A 19,116-nucleotide genomic window follows, 5' to 3' on the forward strand; every position below is an offset into this window, starting at 1 on the left:
CAAGTTTTACTCATCACTCTGTTTGACCATTACACATTAGAATTGTTCTGAGATTATTCGGATTACCAAAAGCTTTGTACATGTTATTAAACGTTCACGGACATCTTGGATCCCATATCTAGAGGTGTCCAACGTGCGTGATGATACTATTAGCATGTTTTTTTATTTATTAGATGCGTCCGTAATTTAAAGGCTTAGCGAGACATACGTCCCATTACAATTCGCAACGAAAAGTTACAGTATATGTGCATGACAACATACTGAAAGCAAAAAATCTGTCATATATATATAAAACCATATATATATATAAAGGACATTTAAAGAAAAAGTAAGCAATTAAACTAATATTGTGTTAAATTTATTTTGTGTACTTATGGACTCGTTTATGAAATTCTGAGAAAACAGTTTCAGCTTCTGAATTTGATTGCGCACGCTTCACGGATGACAAGGCTTGTTTTCGTGCATGGAAAAAAACTTGCACGAGCAAAGGAGGGCACGACAAATCATATAGCAACTTGAACAGCAGGCACGTTGCCAAGAAGAGTTGCTTCTTCTTCTTCTTCTTCTTCTTCTTCTTCACAGAATAGGACTCCTGAGCAGGATGGCTTCTGAGAATGTCCAGTGCTTAAACTGAGCCGCCCATGAAACTGCGTATTGTTCGATTATCATTTTTTTATTATTTTAATTTCATCATGAGAACTTTTGGAAAAGTTATCGCGGTGCATTTAGAACACAACTTTTTTTTTGCACTGCATTTAGAATACCACCGTTCACACAAATCAACCGCTACCTTATAGAATAGATCCTGTGGTCAGATATTTACCAGCCTAGCGTAATATATAACCCTTCAGTAGAACATGTTTTGTAGAGAAGAGGAACAATTTATTCATATATTAAATTTGGGTTGCATTTCAGTTCATCATACCGAACAGCTGATTGTGGCCTCACTGTGACCCAAATCCGAGAATAATATGGTTCTAAGTGGACAAGATAATTAAACTTCAACATACAGGTGGCATTTTCATATGGCTACTATAATTTATCGAACTGTATTCCACTATATACACTTATGTATATATATATTATAGAAAAAGAAATAGTCTTACGGAAAAGCTTTTGCTTTCCTTAAAGACTTCAAACAAAAATTACGTTTCGAATTATAGGTACAGATTCTTTTTACATCAGGGATAGGGTTTCGGTAAGAATATCGCGTTTTTGCACACTAATCTCCGATAGAATTTTTGAGAGTGAGTTTCGCTTGGGAGCCCTGTATTGGTGTAATCCTGTAAGTGGGACCCCCATCTTCTGCGTACCACACAACCTAAAAAGGAGCCACGTTTACCACCGCCTTATGGACTGAGGTGCGTATATGACCAGAGAGCATTACAGCCCATTGACACACACACCTCGAGACACAAGAATTGGCTAAGCCTTGAGTTTTATTGTGTTTGTATGTCTACAGAACGACCTTAACTCTATCTCTTTGAAGCTCACCGAATTCAGCCGTTGTCGCTTCACATCACAGCTTCGCATCATCATCATCAACATTAATATGAGTTTTCGTTTGCACTTCAGTGCACCGTAATCGCGCGGACTTTATTTTATGCTGTGCGTTTTAATATTTTAGTTTTATATACACGAGACGCTATTAAGCGCACTTCATTTCTGCCTGTATAAAAGTATTATTACTATAAATTGAAATAGAGATGACGTCCAGTTCTCTTCTCTATTAGTAACAGATATTGTTTAGAGATAACTTATCGTGCACATACTTATTTATGCAATACAATTGTCACAAAAACATATATTTTAAAATTTGCTGATTTGTTAAAATGTACACGATGCTACTGGCCGTCTCGATACTTGTGAACGGTCGGGCGGCGTCATTCTCGAGCTTAAACAATGACAAAAAGGTCGTTAACTCCGATTGATGGCTAGGCAAATTACTATGTTCTATAGGCAAAAACCAAGCTTGTCACTCAACTGACCCCACCTCCCGTGCGACTTTCCGAGGCGTACACGGGTTATTTGCTCAAGCGTTATTTGGCATTGACACACGCACCCTATGCAACAGTATTTAGTTGGCCTATCAAATTTATTGGTTTTTCGTTATTTGTTATGGTCATTTTGCTCATCTTTGTGATGCTGAATTGATACGTACTAAAGTGCACACAACATTCATTGCTTTCTGAGAAGAAAAACATTATATACTATAATAACCATTCGTCTTCATCTGAAGGGCGACACTTCAACAGCAAGTAACGCGTCCCAGTCCCATCAGATCAACGCTACCCAGCTTCGACTAATTTCCAGTACCTAATTAGAATAAGCATGATCCATAGCGAAATTGTGACTTTATAGAAAAATAACAACCTTGTTTCCTCTATACTGTTGCGCCGAGTTTGTAGACCTGATTCGTCAATACCCTTTACAGCCTATCCTCTTCAATTTTGATGGTTTATGACTCTTTTTGTTAGTACAGCGTCGTAAAGCCGGCATAGTCTGGTGCTTCGCATCGACTCCAACTCGATAGAGGCAACAATAGAAGCGTGCAGACCTGCATATTCTCTATTTCGCTTACAGTTGTAGTTCATGCAGCGAGAGCAGCTCATCTATCGTGCATTTTATATTCTGAACGATCAAAAACAACGCGTATATTTTAAAATCCATTAGGTTCAGTTGAACTTGCCTATTGTGTGTTTCAGCAAAGGACTAAACCAATAGGTCCCACACAGTTGCATAGATAAAATACAGTCTATATGAAATGCTCTTAAAGTCACACCCAAATTTAAAGGAAATCGTTTTCAAGAATCTCACAGTGTTTCGCACGCTACCTGGAGCTCTAGTCAATCGGGGCTACTTCTATTGCAAAAGTTATGCTAGAATAAGGGATGCTTTCTGGTTTACCTGTACTAACACACACCGGACAACGAAAAGGTAATGCCGTGCACAACATCTAACGTCTCAGTTACAACTTCAAGGGTAACGTGGCATAGCCAAATCAGAAAAGTTGCCCCTAGACACTTTGTCAGTTGATATTAACGCATGATTCAAAAGGATTTATTAAATCATCCACTGTACCACCCGTCTTTGTTCGTCAGCTGCATTTGTAAGATATGTTTATAATAATACCGTACCAAGCTAAAGGGAAAAACAAAAATTTGGTAGAAGGTTCGGCCATGTTGCCGCCGTTCAGTGTCTGCTTAAGACCTACTTTCTATTTTGAATACGTGCGTCATTTTTCGGCCGTCACCCCCGTCCGCCGTAATCGCGATTTTATCGGAAGTGACTCGTTACAACCTGTCTTCTACTTGGCCCCCATTGGAGTCCCCACATCACTTCCGCTTCCTCAGTCAGCATCTGCTGACATTGATACAGAATATTCACCTTCTTCATGTTGTTCGTTTTTGTGATCGCGTAGCAGTGGACGTGCGGACCGGATGAACCCCATAGCGACGCCTAAACACGTTTATAGTCATCCCGCACCCCGGCACCCCCAATACATAGCGTTTATATCGTATTACCGCCTCATAGCCGATACGAACCCGATGATTCCGACCGAGTAAGAACAATTAATCCATGCGCCTACACCCGCTTTCGACGCAGAACAAATCAGTTGAGGGAAAACAACGTCTGCGGCGATTATCGGCCGGCGACGGGTATTCCGTTCGGACCGGTGGGGATGTAATCTGGCGTGCTTGGACGAGCATGGATGGACAGCCGCAGTTGCGTTAAGACCTATAGAACGGCAGACTGTGTGTGTGTGTGTGTGTGTGTGGGTGTGGGTCGTGCTGTGTTCTGTTCAAGAATTACAACGGACGCAACAAGCGAGAACAAGAAAGAAAAAGGCATGCAGAGATCCTAGATTGAAAGTAAATAGCTGGCCGGCAGTGGCAAAAGACACAGGTTGTACCTGTAAGAAAGAGAGGAATAAAAGTTGACAGAGAAACGCCAGTCGAACGCCGATAAATCCGGTTGTCATCGTGCCTAGGCCGCTATTAGCTCGCGCCGGAAGGACGAAGAACAGAAAGGTTAAATGGTCGCTCATTTGTCGAATAGGTTTTTTCCACAAGTTTAACTACGTATCTATTCACGAACTGAGAGATAGTTACGGAAAACAATTACAGCCAATAGCCAATAGCGATGCTTGCTTGTGTACACCGAGCGGAACAGGGAACATGAGTCATAATGAACAAGCAAAGAGGAAAGTTAACAGTGATAAGCTACGAGGCCGAGTGGCATGAACGGATGTTGCTGAGAAGAAGACCTTAGATGATTAAGACGAATACCAAGCAGAAGCTGACTCATAACAACGGTATGTAAAATATAAAAATACACTAATGATATATAAAAAAAAAAGAAAATAGGTGCTATTTATTCATTGCCTTTCTAAATATTATTCCACTGATCTAGTGTATACATACGAATTCTTTAGTCGCCATCTTCAATTATCTTTGGTCTAGATGTCACGCTCTCTAATAGCAGAAAAGGTTTATGCCTTAAGGGCCAAGATTTGCTTAACGCTACGTTTGAAAACATTCGGTTCTACGGGAGCGGGAAAATTATACTAATGTGTGCACCAAAGACTCGTCTACCATGCAGCAGAAACTGGTTTAATAGAATTAATTAATTTGCCAGAAAATATTAATTGAATACATCTATATGATTGCCCCATATAGTCTTACAGGATGGAAATCCTTTTATAAGCCAAAGGTATGGGCCACTAATGATATGTGCTATGAAAAGAAATCAGCTAATCGATAAGGCTAAAAAAATATGCTTCTCTTCCTATGAAAGGCTGCGAGCTAGGCAGATCTACGATCCTCATTTGTCTACTCTACCTATTGTATTTGAAGTTTTATTGGGAAGTGTGAAGTCGGATTTTAAATGCTCTACATACCGATACATTTCACTTTGTTCGAGCAGTATGAAGGAACAGTAATATGTGTGCACCGCTCTCCAAAGCCAATTTGGCCGCATTCTCGTAGTTTCTCTATGTATCTAAGAGATATTAAAATTTGACAGTGTTAATTCTTAAAACCGGCATTCCCTAAAAAAATAAAGTAATTCATATAGGCCCTATCTGATCTTAAAGCGGGCCTGTATGCGGAAACATCGGATTGTAATCATTTTAGGCATCAATATTGTCAATGCTGGCCAATAGCGCGGGGCGAACAAGATCACAGAGCTAAGCTGAACTAAGCTCTAAAGACTATAGATAGCCTGTTGGAGTACATTGCAGTTGGTTAACACAATCCTTATATTGTTTTATTTTATATTTCATTCGATAATTAGAGTTCCAAACTTATCGCTACGATACCATAGCATGGAAAGAATTACAATCCAACATCATCGCTTTGTTTGTTGTCTATTTTCATTGATGATTGTCCTAGTTTTTCAGCAGTAGATCCATTGCGCGTCAGTCTCCCTAAAGGACAGTTTTTAGGTCAGATATTAAGAAGTATATATATATATATATATATATATATGTTTTTTTAGTCATGGCTATGTATAGCAACAACGTTCACCACGAGTCATTTTCAGCCAATATAAGGAGTTGAACATAATAGCGTTTCTTTGCACTCTTCCCGCCAGGAGACCTAGCTAAGCTAGTACCAACGGACCAAGTTTTGCAATTTTGAAATGCGACTTGCCTTAATAATCGTTGAATGGGGAAAATTTAAGTACGATGTACGTATGCATGTTCTAGGTACGCGACCCAGCCATTTCCACGAAAATTACACGGGAGACCGTTGAAGGAAAGATATGGAACATCGAGGCGCTTCAGAGCCCCTGCATTGTACACGTATCATCATCATCGCTGTCTGATCCGTTGTCAGAGCTGCTTGAGAATCCAGTACAACGCCAGCCAGTGATTCACCATTGTTACTGCTGGTAAACAAGTAATCACCCAGCAATGCACATTCAACCTGCACATCACCGCCACAATATACGACGATAGTTAGTTTTCTGTTGCATAGCAGTCTGGCGTAGGATACAGCGCCTTAACGGCGATCTGTAGAACGGCAGTAGAGCGCCGCCCAGAAACCTGGCTACACGCTGTTCGAATTCTCTTATCACGCTGTCATATCGTCCTGTTAATGTTGTCAAGGTTACGGCGTAACTGGTTAGCGGCTGCGAACTTTCGTTTGCCGGTTGAATGCAACCATAGAGTCGATATCTTTGCTCCTACAAGACCTCATAGTTGAGTGAAGACAACATCTAAGAATAACCCCTTGTCAAGATGCGACGCTAACGTTGTTTGTTTCAAATTGAAAAAAAAACGCAGAGCCATTAATATTTTTTTAGGCATTCCTGCATGATTCCAGCTTCCGTCACAACATCACTACGAGGCGTGCAATTTGCAAAAATTAAAAAGGCTAATCGTATCGACCTTGTATAATACCCTACCACGACCGTCGTAATCATTTCCCGACCGATATGCTTTCTGAGCATGCTACTATTTGTATTTTGTACGATGCAACCTTAAAAGCCGACACAGGAAGAGAAAGTACAGGCTCAACAAAGGGGTTTTAACCTGTATTGCCAGACTATGTCCAGTTCAGCTATGTCCCCTCATCTGAGTCAGCTGCACTTAATAAAACAAGCCACTGGACTGTGCCGCGCAAAAAATGCTACCAACGGTGAAAGTAGTCGCGCTAACAGTTACTCCTGGTCTTGATCGTTTCGCGACAACTGAATGGCGTTGGAAGGGCGGGGTGGCCGACAGGAAAGGTTGGAGGAGCAACAACAAAAAAAATAAATTAAATCAAGCTTATACAAATCATTACATTCCATTTCCACGCAACGAACAAGTAGACCCAAGGCCTAACTGCCGAAGGCTTACGTAGGAAGATCAGCAAACATGCGTTCGCCTATCAGCTATCGGTGTGGTTGACAGTTGAGATACGATAGAACAGATGGTCGTTTGTCCAATCGGTCATTGTGCGTATGGGCTCACGGTTGAGGCCTAAGTGGCCGCTCTATACTCTGCGGGACTGGTTACGACGACTACCGTACAACAGACAGTGCACAAAATATAGTAAGAGCTTTTGACAATAGCGCTAAAATTGGCTAACGGTAAGCATAGATCAAGAACAACTACCCCTTTAAGTTTAAATCATTTTAATAAAAGCACTATTACATCAGAACACCAGGTTACCATGTTACGTACTATGCAGCCAGGCTCTATAGCTTACTCAGTGCATCTGTTACCTTGAACTACACGTTAACACCAGTGGAAACCATGCAATATAATGCAAATAACAAATGGCGACATCTTTTCTAACAAACGTTATCTCGTGAAGAAGTGCACTTTGAAATTCACTTAAAACCTACTCGTTGACCTAGTTTACTATGGCTGTTCTTATTAAAGACATTCTCCACAGATCTAACGTCGCGACTAATCACGAAACAGACAGACTGGTCTATTCGTTTTTTTTTGTTTGTTTCTAAAATAGAGGAAAATGAAATAGTCTTCGTTTTCCATTTAGTAATTCAAGCTGCGCAGGGCTGTGATTCTGTTCCTGAAGAGCTGTCCTAATTCTGCCTTTCTATTTAGTGTGCGTACGCCGCAGTAGAAGTAACAGATATTCATTGTTCATTTCAAGATTTCGTTTGACTGGAGCCGCCGTTTGACCGTAGCAGAACCGCCCTTCCCACCTCCATCCCCTTCAAGGTTACACTCGTATGTTTTTTTATGATCTCCTTTGTTTCCTGAGGACACTAACGCCCTCATTCGTCTCTAGGGTAGTACGGGCCTGTCGTCCTGGATGAGTTCTGCCAGTCCGCCACTGAGGGCGCCACCTTCTCTGACTATATGGAAGCCGGCACGACACGTTCGCTGACTCCTGTTGTTTGGACAACCAACAAACAATGGCTGGCCATCGTTGTCGCTTACCTGTGACCGTACTGAAATTAGAGAATTGAAGCAGTTGAAGACCCAAAATAGGCAAGCCGATCTCTTTTTGTAGTTGAGAACAAAAGGAATACCCCTATCTATATATAGAAGCAGAAGAACGACTTGAAGCATTTCTTGTGTGTACATTCACAGGCGATCCATCTTCTTTTTTTTTTTTTTTTTTTTTTTATAAACAAGCTTACAAATGAAGATATAATAAAAAATACAGAACATCTAAATTATTTCTACAAATTGCTGATACGCGGGCAAACAACTCATTAATTCTATGTGTCGATTGTGGAAAGACTGTATTTATGTATGTCTTTGCGTTATATTTATATTATTTTTTAAAGTACGTAGCATGAGAGTGCATATTACTGTAAGTACTGTTTGCGATAATCGCCTACCTTTGGGGTGCCCCTCAATCTGTATCCAGAGATTATCTTAAACGTTACCTTAAGTTACACAAACCCTCTGGCTTGAATATATCGCATAGAGGGAGCAATATGTTGGTTATTTTAAGAACCAGAATTACTTAGTAGGGCAGAGTGATCGAAAATGATACGACTGAAGGCTTGTATTAGCAATGGCGCGTCTACCTTAATATGAAAAATACCCTATTTTTGCCACCCTGCAATAGAGTCTATGGTGATGGGGTCGTTTTAGGCTTATTTCGACAGTTAAAAGGATATCGCTAGTACATAACGACACAATAAAAATGATCCGGTCTTTCATTAATCCTACCGTTAAGTGTCCGTGGTTCGCAGCTCTTAACTGTGCGTCTAACGGACGTGGACACTTAAGTATTCACACAATTTCGCTACTTGTGATATAGTAATGACTTTAGTGACCTGAGAGGGTTCACCATTTAGATTCCTATGTTACCAGAAATAGTTTAGGATCGAAAGGACTGTCAATCTAAATTGGCTGTATGACGCCATTATTAGCCGCCGTTATTGAGGATTTTCATAGCAGTGAAGGCCGTGCAGAGCACTTGCGACGCGGCTCGTATTTTGGTCCTGACATAAACATTTTCGTCCTACTCAACGTTCTCATCGGCGTACGGAGTTCATCGAGCAACAGGCCAGTGGTACGGCTGTTAAATAACGACGGCACGCTACGACTGATTAGAGTCGAATCAAAAGAGAACGGGTAATCATTAAAAAGGACATACCTAACTAGCTAGAACTAAGACCTAATGGTTAGCTAGGTGACCATCCCTTCGATGTAATCGTAGACCGATTTCCCAATAACTGCTATTATGTATTGCAGAGACTGACAACGCCGTGTCGTCTTGTGTTTAGCGCGCCATGGTCATTTATATTCATGCTAAACCGTACGTCGAGAAAGGGCTCTCTGAACGTACCTACTGCCAAGGCTGAACGGCACGAAGAATATGTTAATCTAATACGATAGAATTAGACTACCATGGCAATGTGACATAAAACGTGTGTATTTACATAAAGGGTTAACGCGTAATAGGTGCCCACCTGGCCTCTGAACGCATTCAATCGATATCGCTGCATATAAGGCGTCACCGAGTTCACGGGTAAAACGATTACGGAGATACCGTTTCCTCGGAATATGATCCGTAAAGGCCTCATATCTTAATCAAGGTAAGATTTGATCCGACTGAACAAAAGCATGCCGTTTGATGCTAATGCTACAATTGCCTCAATGGCTCAGGACAGCGTCCGGACTATCAGAACAGGCCGACACAGTCGCTGAATGACGATCAAAATAGTTTACCTATCGCCGTTGTCCGACTGCACTCACAGACGCTGAGGTGTTTATCCTGTCATTGCGCTTCATCTTGATGCCCTTCTGTTTAGCAATCACGCCCATACCGGAATTATCTTTACATCTATTCCTCCGGCATTTTTAACTACAACGGTGCAACCAAATTTTGTGGACATGCTGTTATGTTTCCAATCATGCCTTAAACTCTTGCCGTTTCCTCATTGCAGTCAGGAAATCGTTATAAAAATCGAGTGAATTGCTAACCACGTAACCCGCATAGATGGCTTTCATATTTTGTATATCTGTTCGATCATCTTGTGTTACGTAAAAAATTCGTTTAGTAAAATCTTATCGTCCTGCTACTTGTGATGTGGACGGATTGCCCGCTGTAAAAATTTTAACGCCACATTCGTTACCTGTTTTAGAGGGATGTTTCTTTAGAAGGATGATTTTCTGTATATTACGATCCTCCCACCAACACTACGTGTGTGGTACTCTGACCGAACAGACTTCGATGGAGTCGCTGCACCCTGTGACCTATTCGCTGATACTATAAATTTATTAGACATCTGTTGTTGTCGCCCTACAGTTGCTATAGGGAAATCTAGGACTATAGTTTATCGACATCGTTGAGCGTTGACGTTGAAAGCACTAGGAGAGGTTGTTATGTAGCGGTGTCTATTGTATTTCGTGTTAGTTGGTTCTTCTTTGTCTTTCATTGACAAACGCATTCAACTGTTCCTATACCTTCACAACGTCAACGGGCGTAACGTATGTAGCAGACAATCAGCGAGCTAGTCGTGACCCCATTAGGGTATCGAACACTGGCAGTCCTTGTTGTGTAGCTATAAAGCTGAAAATACATAAAGCTCCCAGATTTTAGTTTTCTGTGACGACGCAGGGATCTCAACTAGCGGGGGTCTCAGCTGAACCAGCATTCAAGAGCACGCACACTATAAGTAGTTGATCTCGTATTCCATTACACAAAGCACAGGTATCTCCCTCTAGAGTCCAGTCGAGGACCCGACTGTAAAAGCTTTTAACTGCACGTTTGCATCTACTCTTTATTCAGTGTCATGCTTAATATCACTATGATTTCAACGTACCACCTGTAACAAGTGTTCATTATATTTTGACCGATCCGGTTCGACGCCTGAAATGTACGTTTTTTGTAAAAACTATCATTAACTCCGGTAGACTCAAGTGATAGAACATTGCTAAGGCAGGTGGCCTAAGTTTTTCGCGTTTCCCTTCATTGTGCCTTGTTGAAATGATTTATGTGTAGTGTTTACAAGACGGTCCTCGACGACGACCTCGTTTGTCATTTTACCTTTACCATTGCATGCTACATAGGTCTATTCACCACACACACACCTCTCCCGCAACTCTCGTGGCATAACATGTTGGCTATCTCAACCTCGATCATCGCTATAATCTAACTAAGACATATCCTTTTTTGCCACGCACAGCATGTCTCATGTGTACTCAGTTTTTGAAAAAAAAAGATTGCTAAGGGACAACGCAATATCAGTTGTCATTCTTTCGGCTATACAACACATTTTTATTAAAGTAGTATTTACATCTTTACATTGCTTTTAAAACGTTCTATTTTTTAACTCTAATAACCGGGTCGGCTAAAGGACCCAGAAACTGACGTATTACATTGCTCTTTTTTTTTGGCAATTAACACTATATAGCAACGCGTCTATATGGCTCGCTTCGACTTGGGTCCTGCCGACGCTATTGAACATGCACGTGTATGCTGTGCGCAAATTAAAATTGACTCATCCTGCTGAACCTCTCCTTTTGTGTAGTTCGTTATACACTTGACCTTCCGTCTGTACAGATCTCGCGAACGGTGGCTTTCAATAGCAGCAGCGGCGGCGGGATGAATAACATCACTATAGTTGGCCCCAACCAATCGCAATCAAGAACTCTACCCCTCTACAGCTTTTCTCCCCCTGCTAACATCATCATCATTTTCTACCTTCTACGTTTTTCTTGCGTACACACGGGAATCATCGTGCCCCTTTCTATGATTTGACTCTTCAATATTTCCTTGTTAACACGATAATAAATCTCTTGATTGAATACTATTTTTTCTTCTGTTGTTTTTTTTATTAGTCGCTCCTCTTCGTCATTTTCTCTTTTCAGCTACTAGAACATTTCTATGTCGGTAACGACTGTTTTATTTCTCCATAGCACGTCCACTCTTGTGATCATTACCAGTTGGTCGGCCATGAAATTTACACCTGTGCGAATCTGATCTATGCAGCTAACGATTCGTACAACTTAAAGAGATACACCATACCGCATCACACACTATTGTCTATAACCAAAGTAGCTCCTCTCAGCGAACTCTTGCTCGTATTGTACCATCTCATCGAAAAGCCATCGCGAGCTGAACTTAGTACCGGAACCGCTATATTCTTCTGGCAGGCATTCCGGATCGATCGTCTTACTCAAGTCCGCAACACATTTGTGCACGAAGAAACGGCTGCGGAGTTTATCCGTTAAGAGGAACTTGATGAGACAGAGCACGTAATGGAACACCGATGGTACATTGATGAAGTGAATCGCCTTGATCTTGACAGGCAGTGCACCTTTCAGAATCGACGTGTACGCCTAATAAGTTAAAGGGAAAAGTAGATAAGAAGACAGAGATCAGCGTTTGAAGATAAAAGGAGCTGTCAATACGCCACAACTGAACGTCTTTCGGAATGCGGAAGTATTCGTAGATCAGTGCAAACCAGTTAAGGAAAAACAAAACTCTCTTAGCTTGTATGTGTGTGTAAAGGTATTATATAAGAGGTATTAAAACGGCCTCCTCATATGATGACACTAATGTGATAGGCGGGTATCTTATAGAGGTTTCCTTGACCGAGCGAGCCGTTCAACTCTATTGGAGATTGCTTGCCGCAGGGCAACGACGGGCCAAGCAAAGGCGGCATTGAGTAAGGGATAGCAAAAACAGGGAGAATACGTAGTGGCGAGTAGGGCAAATGATGTACAAGAGTCTATGTCACTTCTGCTCTTTGTTCTCCTCGTTGCGCCGCGGGCTAGCGATATTTACCCTAACAACACGCAGATCGCAATAAGGGATGTGACGGGCCTCGAATCCTGATAAATCCATGATCAACGTCCAGCCCTCATCGGCGTCCAACTTAGCCTTTTTATACAAGAAGTATTCCGCCATGTAGAGGCCCCATGTAAGGTAGTCGGCTAAGACATATTTCTCCTCCTCAGGTACCCAGTCTCCTTTACGCCATGCTGAAATAAAATAAGGTCAGCGTTGACAAAATTTCTGTGATTAGAAATATTTGTTTAGATTATTTATTACTCTGCTGATAACCTCCTCAGTAAATAAATGTCACAATTAAATAAACGAGATTAGCGCCACTGGGAGCTTAGATAGAAAAAGTAGAAAGTTCCTTTTACCACCGGAAAAAAATGTAGGCCGCTTGAGTGGCCTTAAATAACACTTGCATCTAAGGTATTCTAAGGTGTGTCGGAAAAAATCAAATCGCTTTGCTTGTAGTAGCACTGCCCGTACCCTCTTCGTCCTGCTGCACACAAGGATACAAATTTGTCTATGAAACCAGCTTGTTCCACAAAACTTGAAAAAGCAAAATCAGCGTTTTCTGCTTACCAAATACCCAGCTGCCGTCAACTTTGTTCCGGATCGGGAACACGGTACAGTTGTTTAATGCCACATAATCTTCCATCCACTTGACACCTTTTCCCCGTGGCCAGATCTTATCCGGAAACTCTTTACGGAGCTTGTAGTACTTTTGTACGCTGACGAAGGCCGCGTCTACGTCGAATTTTTTGTGCCGTAGAAAGCACAGGAGAAACGCGTCGTCCGTTTGGCAATGGATTTTATGGTCAATACCATCGAGCTTAATACGTAACTCAGTAAGCGCGCCCTCGTGTTTCGCAAGCGTCATTTCGAGGTTTGGGTCCTGGTCCAGCTGTAAACTAAAGGCCGAGTCTTGAGATTTGAAAAAGACGTACACAGATCAGTCAGTATATTTCCTATGATCATTGCTATTGCGTAATTTAATCTACGATTTTAGACCGCGACTCACTAAAATGTTGAGTACGAGATTAATGCAATATTGCCAGATACTGTCATTCAACTGAGAAGTAAGAGTTCTGATGATTTGTTTATTACATGGTGTGCTAAAAATAGCAACCTATAATAAACTGTTATTCAACAAGCATAAAAGTTGTACTTAGTTACAAACAAAACATTAGCGCAGAAAGATATCCACGGCCTGCGAAGGTTAACACAGACGGAACTAATTATTGTTTTAGCTAAAACTAACTTAAAAACACACGTATCTGGCTGATGATAAAGGTTCAAAATAGGTTGCATTTTTTATTACACCTTCTATTGCCAAATGAAGTTCTTTTAATTTTAAGGTATTCGGAACGTAATACAATCCGTCATAAGCTCTATACTTATTGTTTACCTAATTATAATAGTATGAGCAATAATCACGCTAACTTTAGCTTGCAATATAGAATTTCGTTCAGTAGAGTTTTTCGTGGAGTATTAAATACATCGCGTTAGATATTCAATAACAATGCTTAACATAACACACCCATTACGGTCAGGACTTACCAAAAAGGCACTTTAATTGTTCTATAGCATTTCAATACGTTAAAACTCTCTGGGGCATTGACGGGCGGGGAAAAGAAGTGGAACGCGTAAGAGACAATCGTTTTTTTTTCGTCATCAATAATGGCTTGCTTATGCTTATTAAACCGTGCCTTTTACATGAGCTGACTACTCGACGCGGAGAGAAGAAGCATCGCCTGGCCCATAGTCTTTGACCTAACCTAATCAGCAATTCCTGTATTCTTGTTAAACTGTGAAACTTGCGTAGCTAATGGACTCCTGGCCGGCTGACTGGTAAACTGCAATTGCTATCATATCAAATGCGATCACAAGATTATCAATTGCAATTAATTAGGTTCCTTCCGCCATTCAGTGGCCTTCACCGTTTGCCTCCTTGAGTAAAACAGAGTGCAGAGGAAAAACCCGACGCAATGCTCAAACTGGAGAGACCGGTAATCGAGATACAACATTTTTCCTCCTTTTCACAAGCATCTATGGGTTCACATCTCTTTCTCATCTATTTGTGGTTAGATAGAAGCAGGCAGGACCAGTGCAAGGTCCGGCACGACAACACGCCCGGCCTAACACGAATCAGCTGAGAGCTAGGAAAGCATAGAAGCTAAATGTGCTGTAAGGAAACTAGACCTAGGTCACGAAACAAAGCATAGGTCTACGCGGGAGTAAGCACAATTAGCTCTCCTACCCTTTAATAGCATAATGGCGGTTTACCTTACGAGCAATATTGTAACGTAGAAACCACTTTGACGAGGCAGCGTTCAAACGTTTGTCACAACGTTTGACAAATGATACTTCGTATTTGACGGTCATTTCATACCGGTGCTTGAAACAGCAGCTGGGCCAGTAAGAGCAGTGTAAATTATTGTGTTTGCTTGTTCTGTTCAGGTTCGATGCGCGCAAGCAGTGAGCCTAATCGATGCATAGTTACCAGGTGGTCATGATAGGGAAATATCGATATCTCAGTAAGCCAATTGATATGTTCCTGTTCTATCTGCTTGCGATGCATCTTGCGTTTGGCATCGGCCGGTGCATTATCTTACCAGCGAGGCTGGTAAAACTAGACAAATAACTGAACGAGCAAACTGAAAGTATACTGCTTTGTTACTACCACGTATACTTACTTACCCAGCGACGACGGTCCATTGAAATCCTGCGAAGCATCGCAGAACTCTGAATCGCTGAGTAATTCTGTATCCATATTTGCTATACATTCACCAGCAGCGCTGTATGTACTATTGTTATCAGGGCTGGCGTCACCACTTCGGTCAACTGCAGCCAACTCGTTTCTCGAGTGTTAAGGAAAGGTTTGAGATAAAGAGATAAAATACACGTACCGAGCAAGGCACATTGGAGCACTCGTCATCCAGCTAATAACCGTTACAGGGGAGGCAAGTGCTCGATTATGATTTTTATCTTCTTGTTCTGTTCTCCTTTCTTTTTACCTTTTTGAAATAATTACATCTTTACGTCGAGCTATTAACAGTAATAGTATTTTGCCTACGGGTTCACATGAACGGCTGCACATCACTATGATGTATTCTGATAGGACTATTCTATTTACTGCAGTTTGCCACCACTTGACTAAACTCAACAGCTAACGCGCTATTTTGATGTTGTCATTGTTACTATCTACGATAATGCGAGTCGTACGCCTTCGACGCGTCTTGGCTTTTTCCCCTTCTCAAATTGATGACGAAAAAGATATTGCCCCAACAAGCAGTCGTTGCAATTTTCGATTGTCCGCGAGTCTGATAACTAGTGTCTTTATGGCAAAACTTGTGCTGGATCTTCCTACGACACGCAGAAGGCCAAGATTACATCTAAGCGTCGTAAATCTTCTGCTGCTGTTGTAGCTGCCGCTTAATTTTCCATTTTTGTTATGCAACAAATAAATGCACAATGGACAGAGAAGACATCTGCATTGGTAGTCCGAATTACCGCGAATGAGGGCCGGTCAAGTGTACAGCGCGGTCTGTGGCGTCACGATATGAAACTCAAATGTCAGTTTTCGTCAGTGAAGAACTGCGTGTTCGTTATTCTTCGAACAAGCTTGAATTGATGGGCTAAGTTGATCACCAATCGTAAACAACACTCGGTGCGTTTGACGAATTGACTTATCGTCTCTTTCCGAGGACGACAACGGGTCCTTTAGGAGTCAACGAGTCCGACAATCAACAGGCCACTGCTGCTTTTGCAGCTAGTACTATTGCTGCCGCAGCTGCTGAAGCAATCAACTGCCAGCCAGGTCTATTTCAAGCTGGCCTGATTAGGTCCGATCGATCTTGGACAAAGCAAGTTGCCACCGTTGAACTTATTGCGTCATCAACGCCGCAGCGTTCACAAGTACCGCCGCGCGTTGAAGCGATTAAGACCGCTATTAGTTGCTACTGTGTTACCATACAATGTCTGCACTATGGCTTTCGTCACATTTGCCACACTGATAAAGATTGGCGAAAGCTTGCTAAGAGACTAACGGACGGGCAAGCAAAGAGCTGTTATTTTGCTGCCACTTTTTCGATCTGTGTGGGCCGGGTAGGAAGGCCCGTCTAGTTAGTCCACTTGCGTGTCAGTAGTTCGATGTTGAGTTTAAGGTCATCGCTTCTTGAGTTCGAGGTGTTGCTCCCTAGACCATTGGGAGTAAAGTGTAGTTAGCTTAGTCGACAGGCGAGGGTCCATACCGCACCTTGAGGGGGAGGGCAGGAGAGGTCGACAAAAGGACTTTTACCCTTTCCTTTTTCCCAAGGCTCCAAAGAAAGAGGCCCCTCGGACCTATCCCGAGAGCAGTATACGTCCTTTTTTCGAGACATGCGGAACGTGTCGAGCGCACGTCCTCGATATGACGAGAAGCCTATGAATCTTGTGCAAGAAGGGCTTACCTTAGTGCCACGGATAGTGGTCGGCCGCAATCGTACTAAATCATGCAACTAGCCAATGTCGTTGAGAGTATAAAGGGCGTTCACTTACCTTGAGTTCGACGTTGACTGGCATATGCAGAGGCACCAGCAAGAATTTAAAGCAAACGGGTCTGAACTCTCACTCAATGATTGATACATTTGGCGCGGAGAGTGAGACCAATCAGATGCGATCTATAAATAGCTTCACGATAATCGAATAAGATCTAGGTTAATCTCAAGCGATTCTGTGATCTCTATGATAATTGGATGAAGTGACCCTTCGGTCAGTTATTTTGTCCATGAAAGAAGCGCCCGAAAAGCTTTTTGGATCTGGGGATCTAATAGAATTCAGCGTGCAGACAAATTTTAAGCGGTACTACATCTGTAATGCAGCAAGTGCCGACGGCAGAAAGCGACCCCTAGCTCTTTCAAGAAAACGTCAGTCATCATTAGTTAAGCAAAGTTTAACGGACCGTTTACACATGCATTTAAAAGACGTTTATTGTCAAAGCCCAAGGCAGATGTGCTTTATTTCTGATCTTGCCACGAGTATGTAAAAAATTATAGCATAGCAGATATTTGTTATGAATTAGATTTGAAAATTTCATTTACGTAAAAAATCTGAGGTAATACATGCATCTCAGTGTATGTGCTCAAAAACAGATTTCATCAGGTACCCTTTGGACTTCTGCGAATCGTGTATTAGCTTTGCCTTTATCTAAGGGAAACGAGAAAGCGAGTTGAGCACAATCTACAGCTCCCGCACCTAACCTAATATACTGAAGTTCACTGGAAACTGACTCATGTTTTTCAAGAGGTCGACTAAAACCTATGGAATTTTACTTCAGCTTGAAGAAACAATGTTATTCATAGCGTTTGAAAATAGAACTCAACTCCTGCCCAATTTTGACTTATACATTTTAATAATGTCGATGAGCCGAGACCATTCAAAGTTAGCAAAAAAGACAATTCCGCTGGTTGAACAGTCTAAATTGTTTCTTGTGATTTCTAAATCGAGCCATACTATGTTTATTCCATTACATTAAAAATAATGGCTTCTTATAAAACAAAATCCATATTTGCCATATTAAGAATCCAATATTAAGAAATTTTAAAGCTAACCTCACTTTCTTTAATTTCGCTTTTAACAAGCTTTCATAAGCATCAGTTAATGCCACGGACTCCGATTCATAAGTGGATGCATGCCTTACTGCTCAAAATAGCTAATTATGCGAAAAATTCCCGATACGAAAATTCGATCTATTTACCTCTGATCTAAAAGGAGCTAGAAAAAAAAAATTTAGTCCTGTAGGCCTGTAAATTTAGGCCAATTTAGTCCTGTAGTGGACGTTTTAGCTGCAAAATCAGCTACACAGAATCGCCTAACGCATATTAAGTGTTCGTACAAGCAACCTAAGTATGAAAAACTTACTCCAATTTAATGAACTTTTTAATCTAAGGTCTGGTGTGCTCATGACAGTTAAACTTGAAGTTCTTCAGAAACATAGACAAATATAGTACGCATAAGCGAGGAATACAATAAGATCTAAAAAGTTCGTCTAGACCCTTAATGTCGATTTAAGATGTAACTACGTTTGGCGAGCTTCGAAGCCATTCCACACCGTACCTATAATAGGATCAATTTGAGCCTGCTGCAGATAGAACCTATTTTGTAAGCATATTGGCATCAACAACTACCCTTCGAAATGAAAAATAAATGTTTAGTCATAATTAGATTTTCTGTAAACAGCACGTTTTTTTTAGTAGTATGTTTATCAAGCTATTTACTTCGTCTATGATTGGATTTACATTAATGTGACATAGAACGGCCATTGTCTGACATGAGTACTAAACAGTTTCACAAACGTTAAAATGCCATTTTGTGATTTCCTTAAATTAATCCCCGGGAGTGCAGCAGACAGAGGTTTCAGCCGTCTCTC

The 19,116-nt window shown here is 41.4% G+C and overlaps 1 protein-coding gene and 2 long non-coding RNA genes across 4 annotated transcripts; 1 reads left to right on the forward strand and 2 right to left on the reverse strand.

Moving 5' to 3' along the window:
- Positions 1–5,236: 5,236 nt before the first annotated feature.
- LOC147753406 (uncharacterized) lies at positions 5,237–7,031 on the reverse strand. The gene is made up of 2 exons (XR_015311334.1): positions 5,655–7,031; positions 5,237–5,428 (listed from the first exon to the last, which is right to left on the reverse strand). It is a non-coding gene; the product is annotated as an uncharacterized LOC147753406 (long non-coding RNA).
- Positions 6,967–8,715, forward strand: LOC147753407 (uncharacterized). The gene is made up of 2 exons (XR_015311335.1): positions 6,967–7,042; positions 7,749–8,715. It is a non-coding gene; the product is annotated as an uncharacterized LOC147753407 (long non-coding RNA).
- Positions 8,716–11,171: 2,456 nt separating this feature from the next.
- Positions 11,172–16,191, reverse strand: LOC111261057 (alpha-tocopherol transfer protein-like). Of its 2 annotated transcripts, none has more exons than XM_022834279.2 (4): positions 15,408–16,191; positions 13,290–13,631; positions 12,714–12,910; positions 11,172–12,265 (listed from the first exon to the last, which is right to left on the reverse strand). In XM_022834279.2, exons 1-4 carry the CDS (start codon positions 15,478–15,480, stop codon positions 11,963–11,965), a joined length of 915 nt encoding a protein of 304 aa, XP_022690014.1. In that variant the 5' UTR covers positions 15,481–16,191; the 3' UTR covers positions 11,172–11,962. The 2 variants fall into 2 exon arrangements, with proteins under 2 accessions (XP_022690014.1, XP_022690017.1); XM_022834282.2 differs by lacking the exon at positions 15,408–16,191 and adding an exon at positions 14,268–14,818.
- Positions 16,192–19,116: the final 2,925 nt, after the last annotated feature.

This window comes from Varroa jacobsoni, unplaced genomic scaffold (genome assembly GCF_002532875.2).
Source record: "Varroa jacobsoni isolate VJ856 unplaced genomic scaffold, vjacob_1.0 scaffold_516, whole genome shotgun sequence".
Lineage (NCBI taxonomy): Eukaryota > Metazoa > Arthropoda > Arachnida > Mesostigmata > Varroidae > Varroa > Varroa jacobsoni.

Excerpts from the sequence above, each read along its gene's own strand:
- LOC111261057 (XM_022834279.2), bottom strand. The coding sequence starts at position 15,480 with ATGGATACAGAATTACTCAGCGATTCAGAGTTCTGCGATGCTTCGCAG. Across the intron at positions 13,632-15,407 it reads CAATGGACCGTCGTCGCTGG|ACTCGGCCTTTAGTTTACAG; the intron begins GTAAGTAAGTAT and ends TCAAATCTCAAG. Across the intron at positions 12,911-13,289 it reads TGACGGCAGCTGGGTATTTG|CATGGCGTAAAGGAGACTGG; the intron begins GTAAGCAGAAAA and ends ATTTTATTTCAG.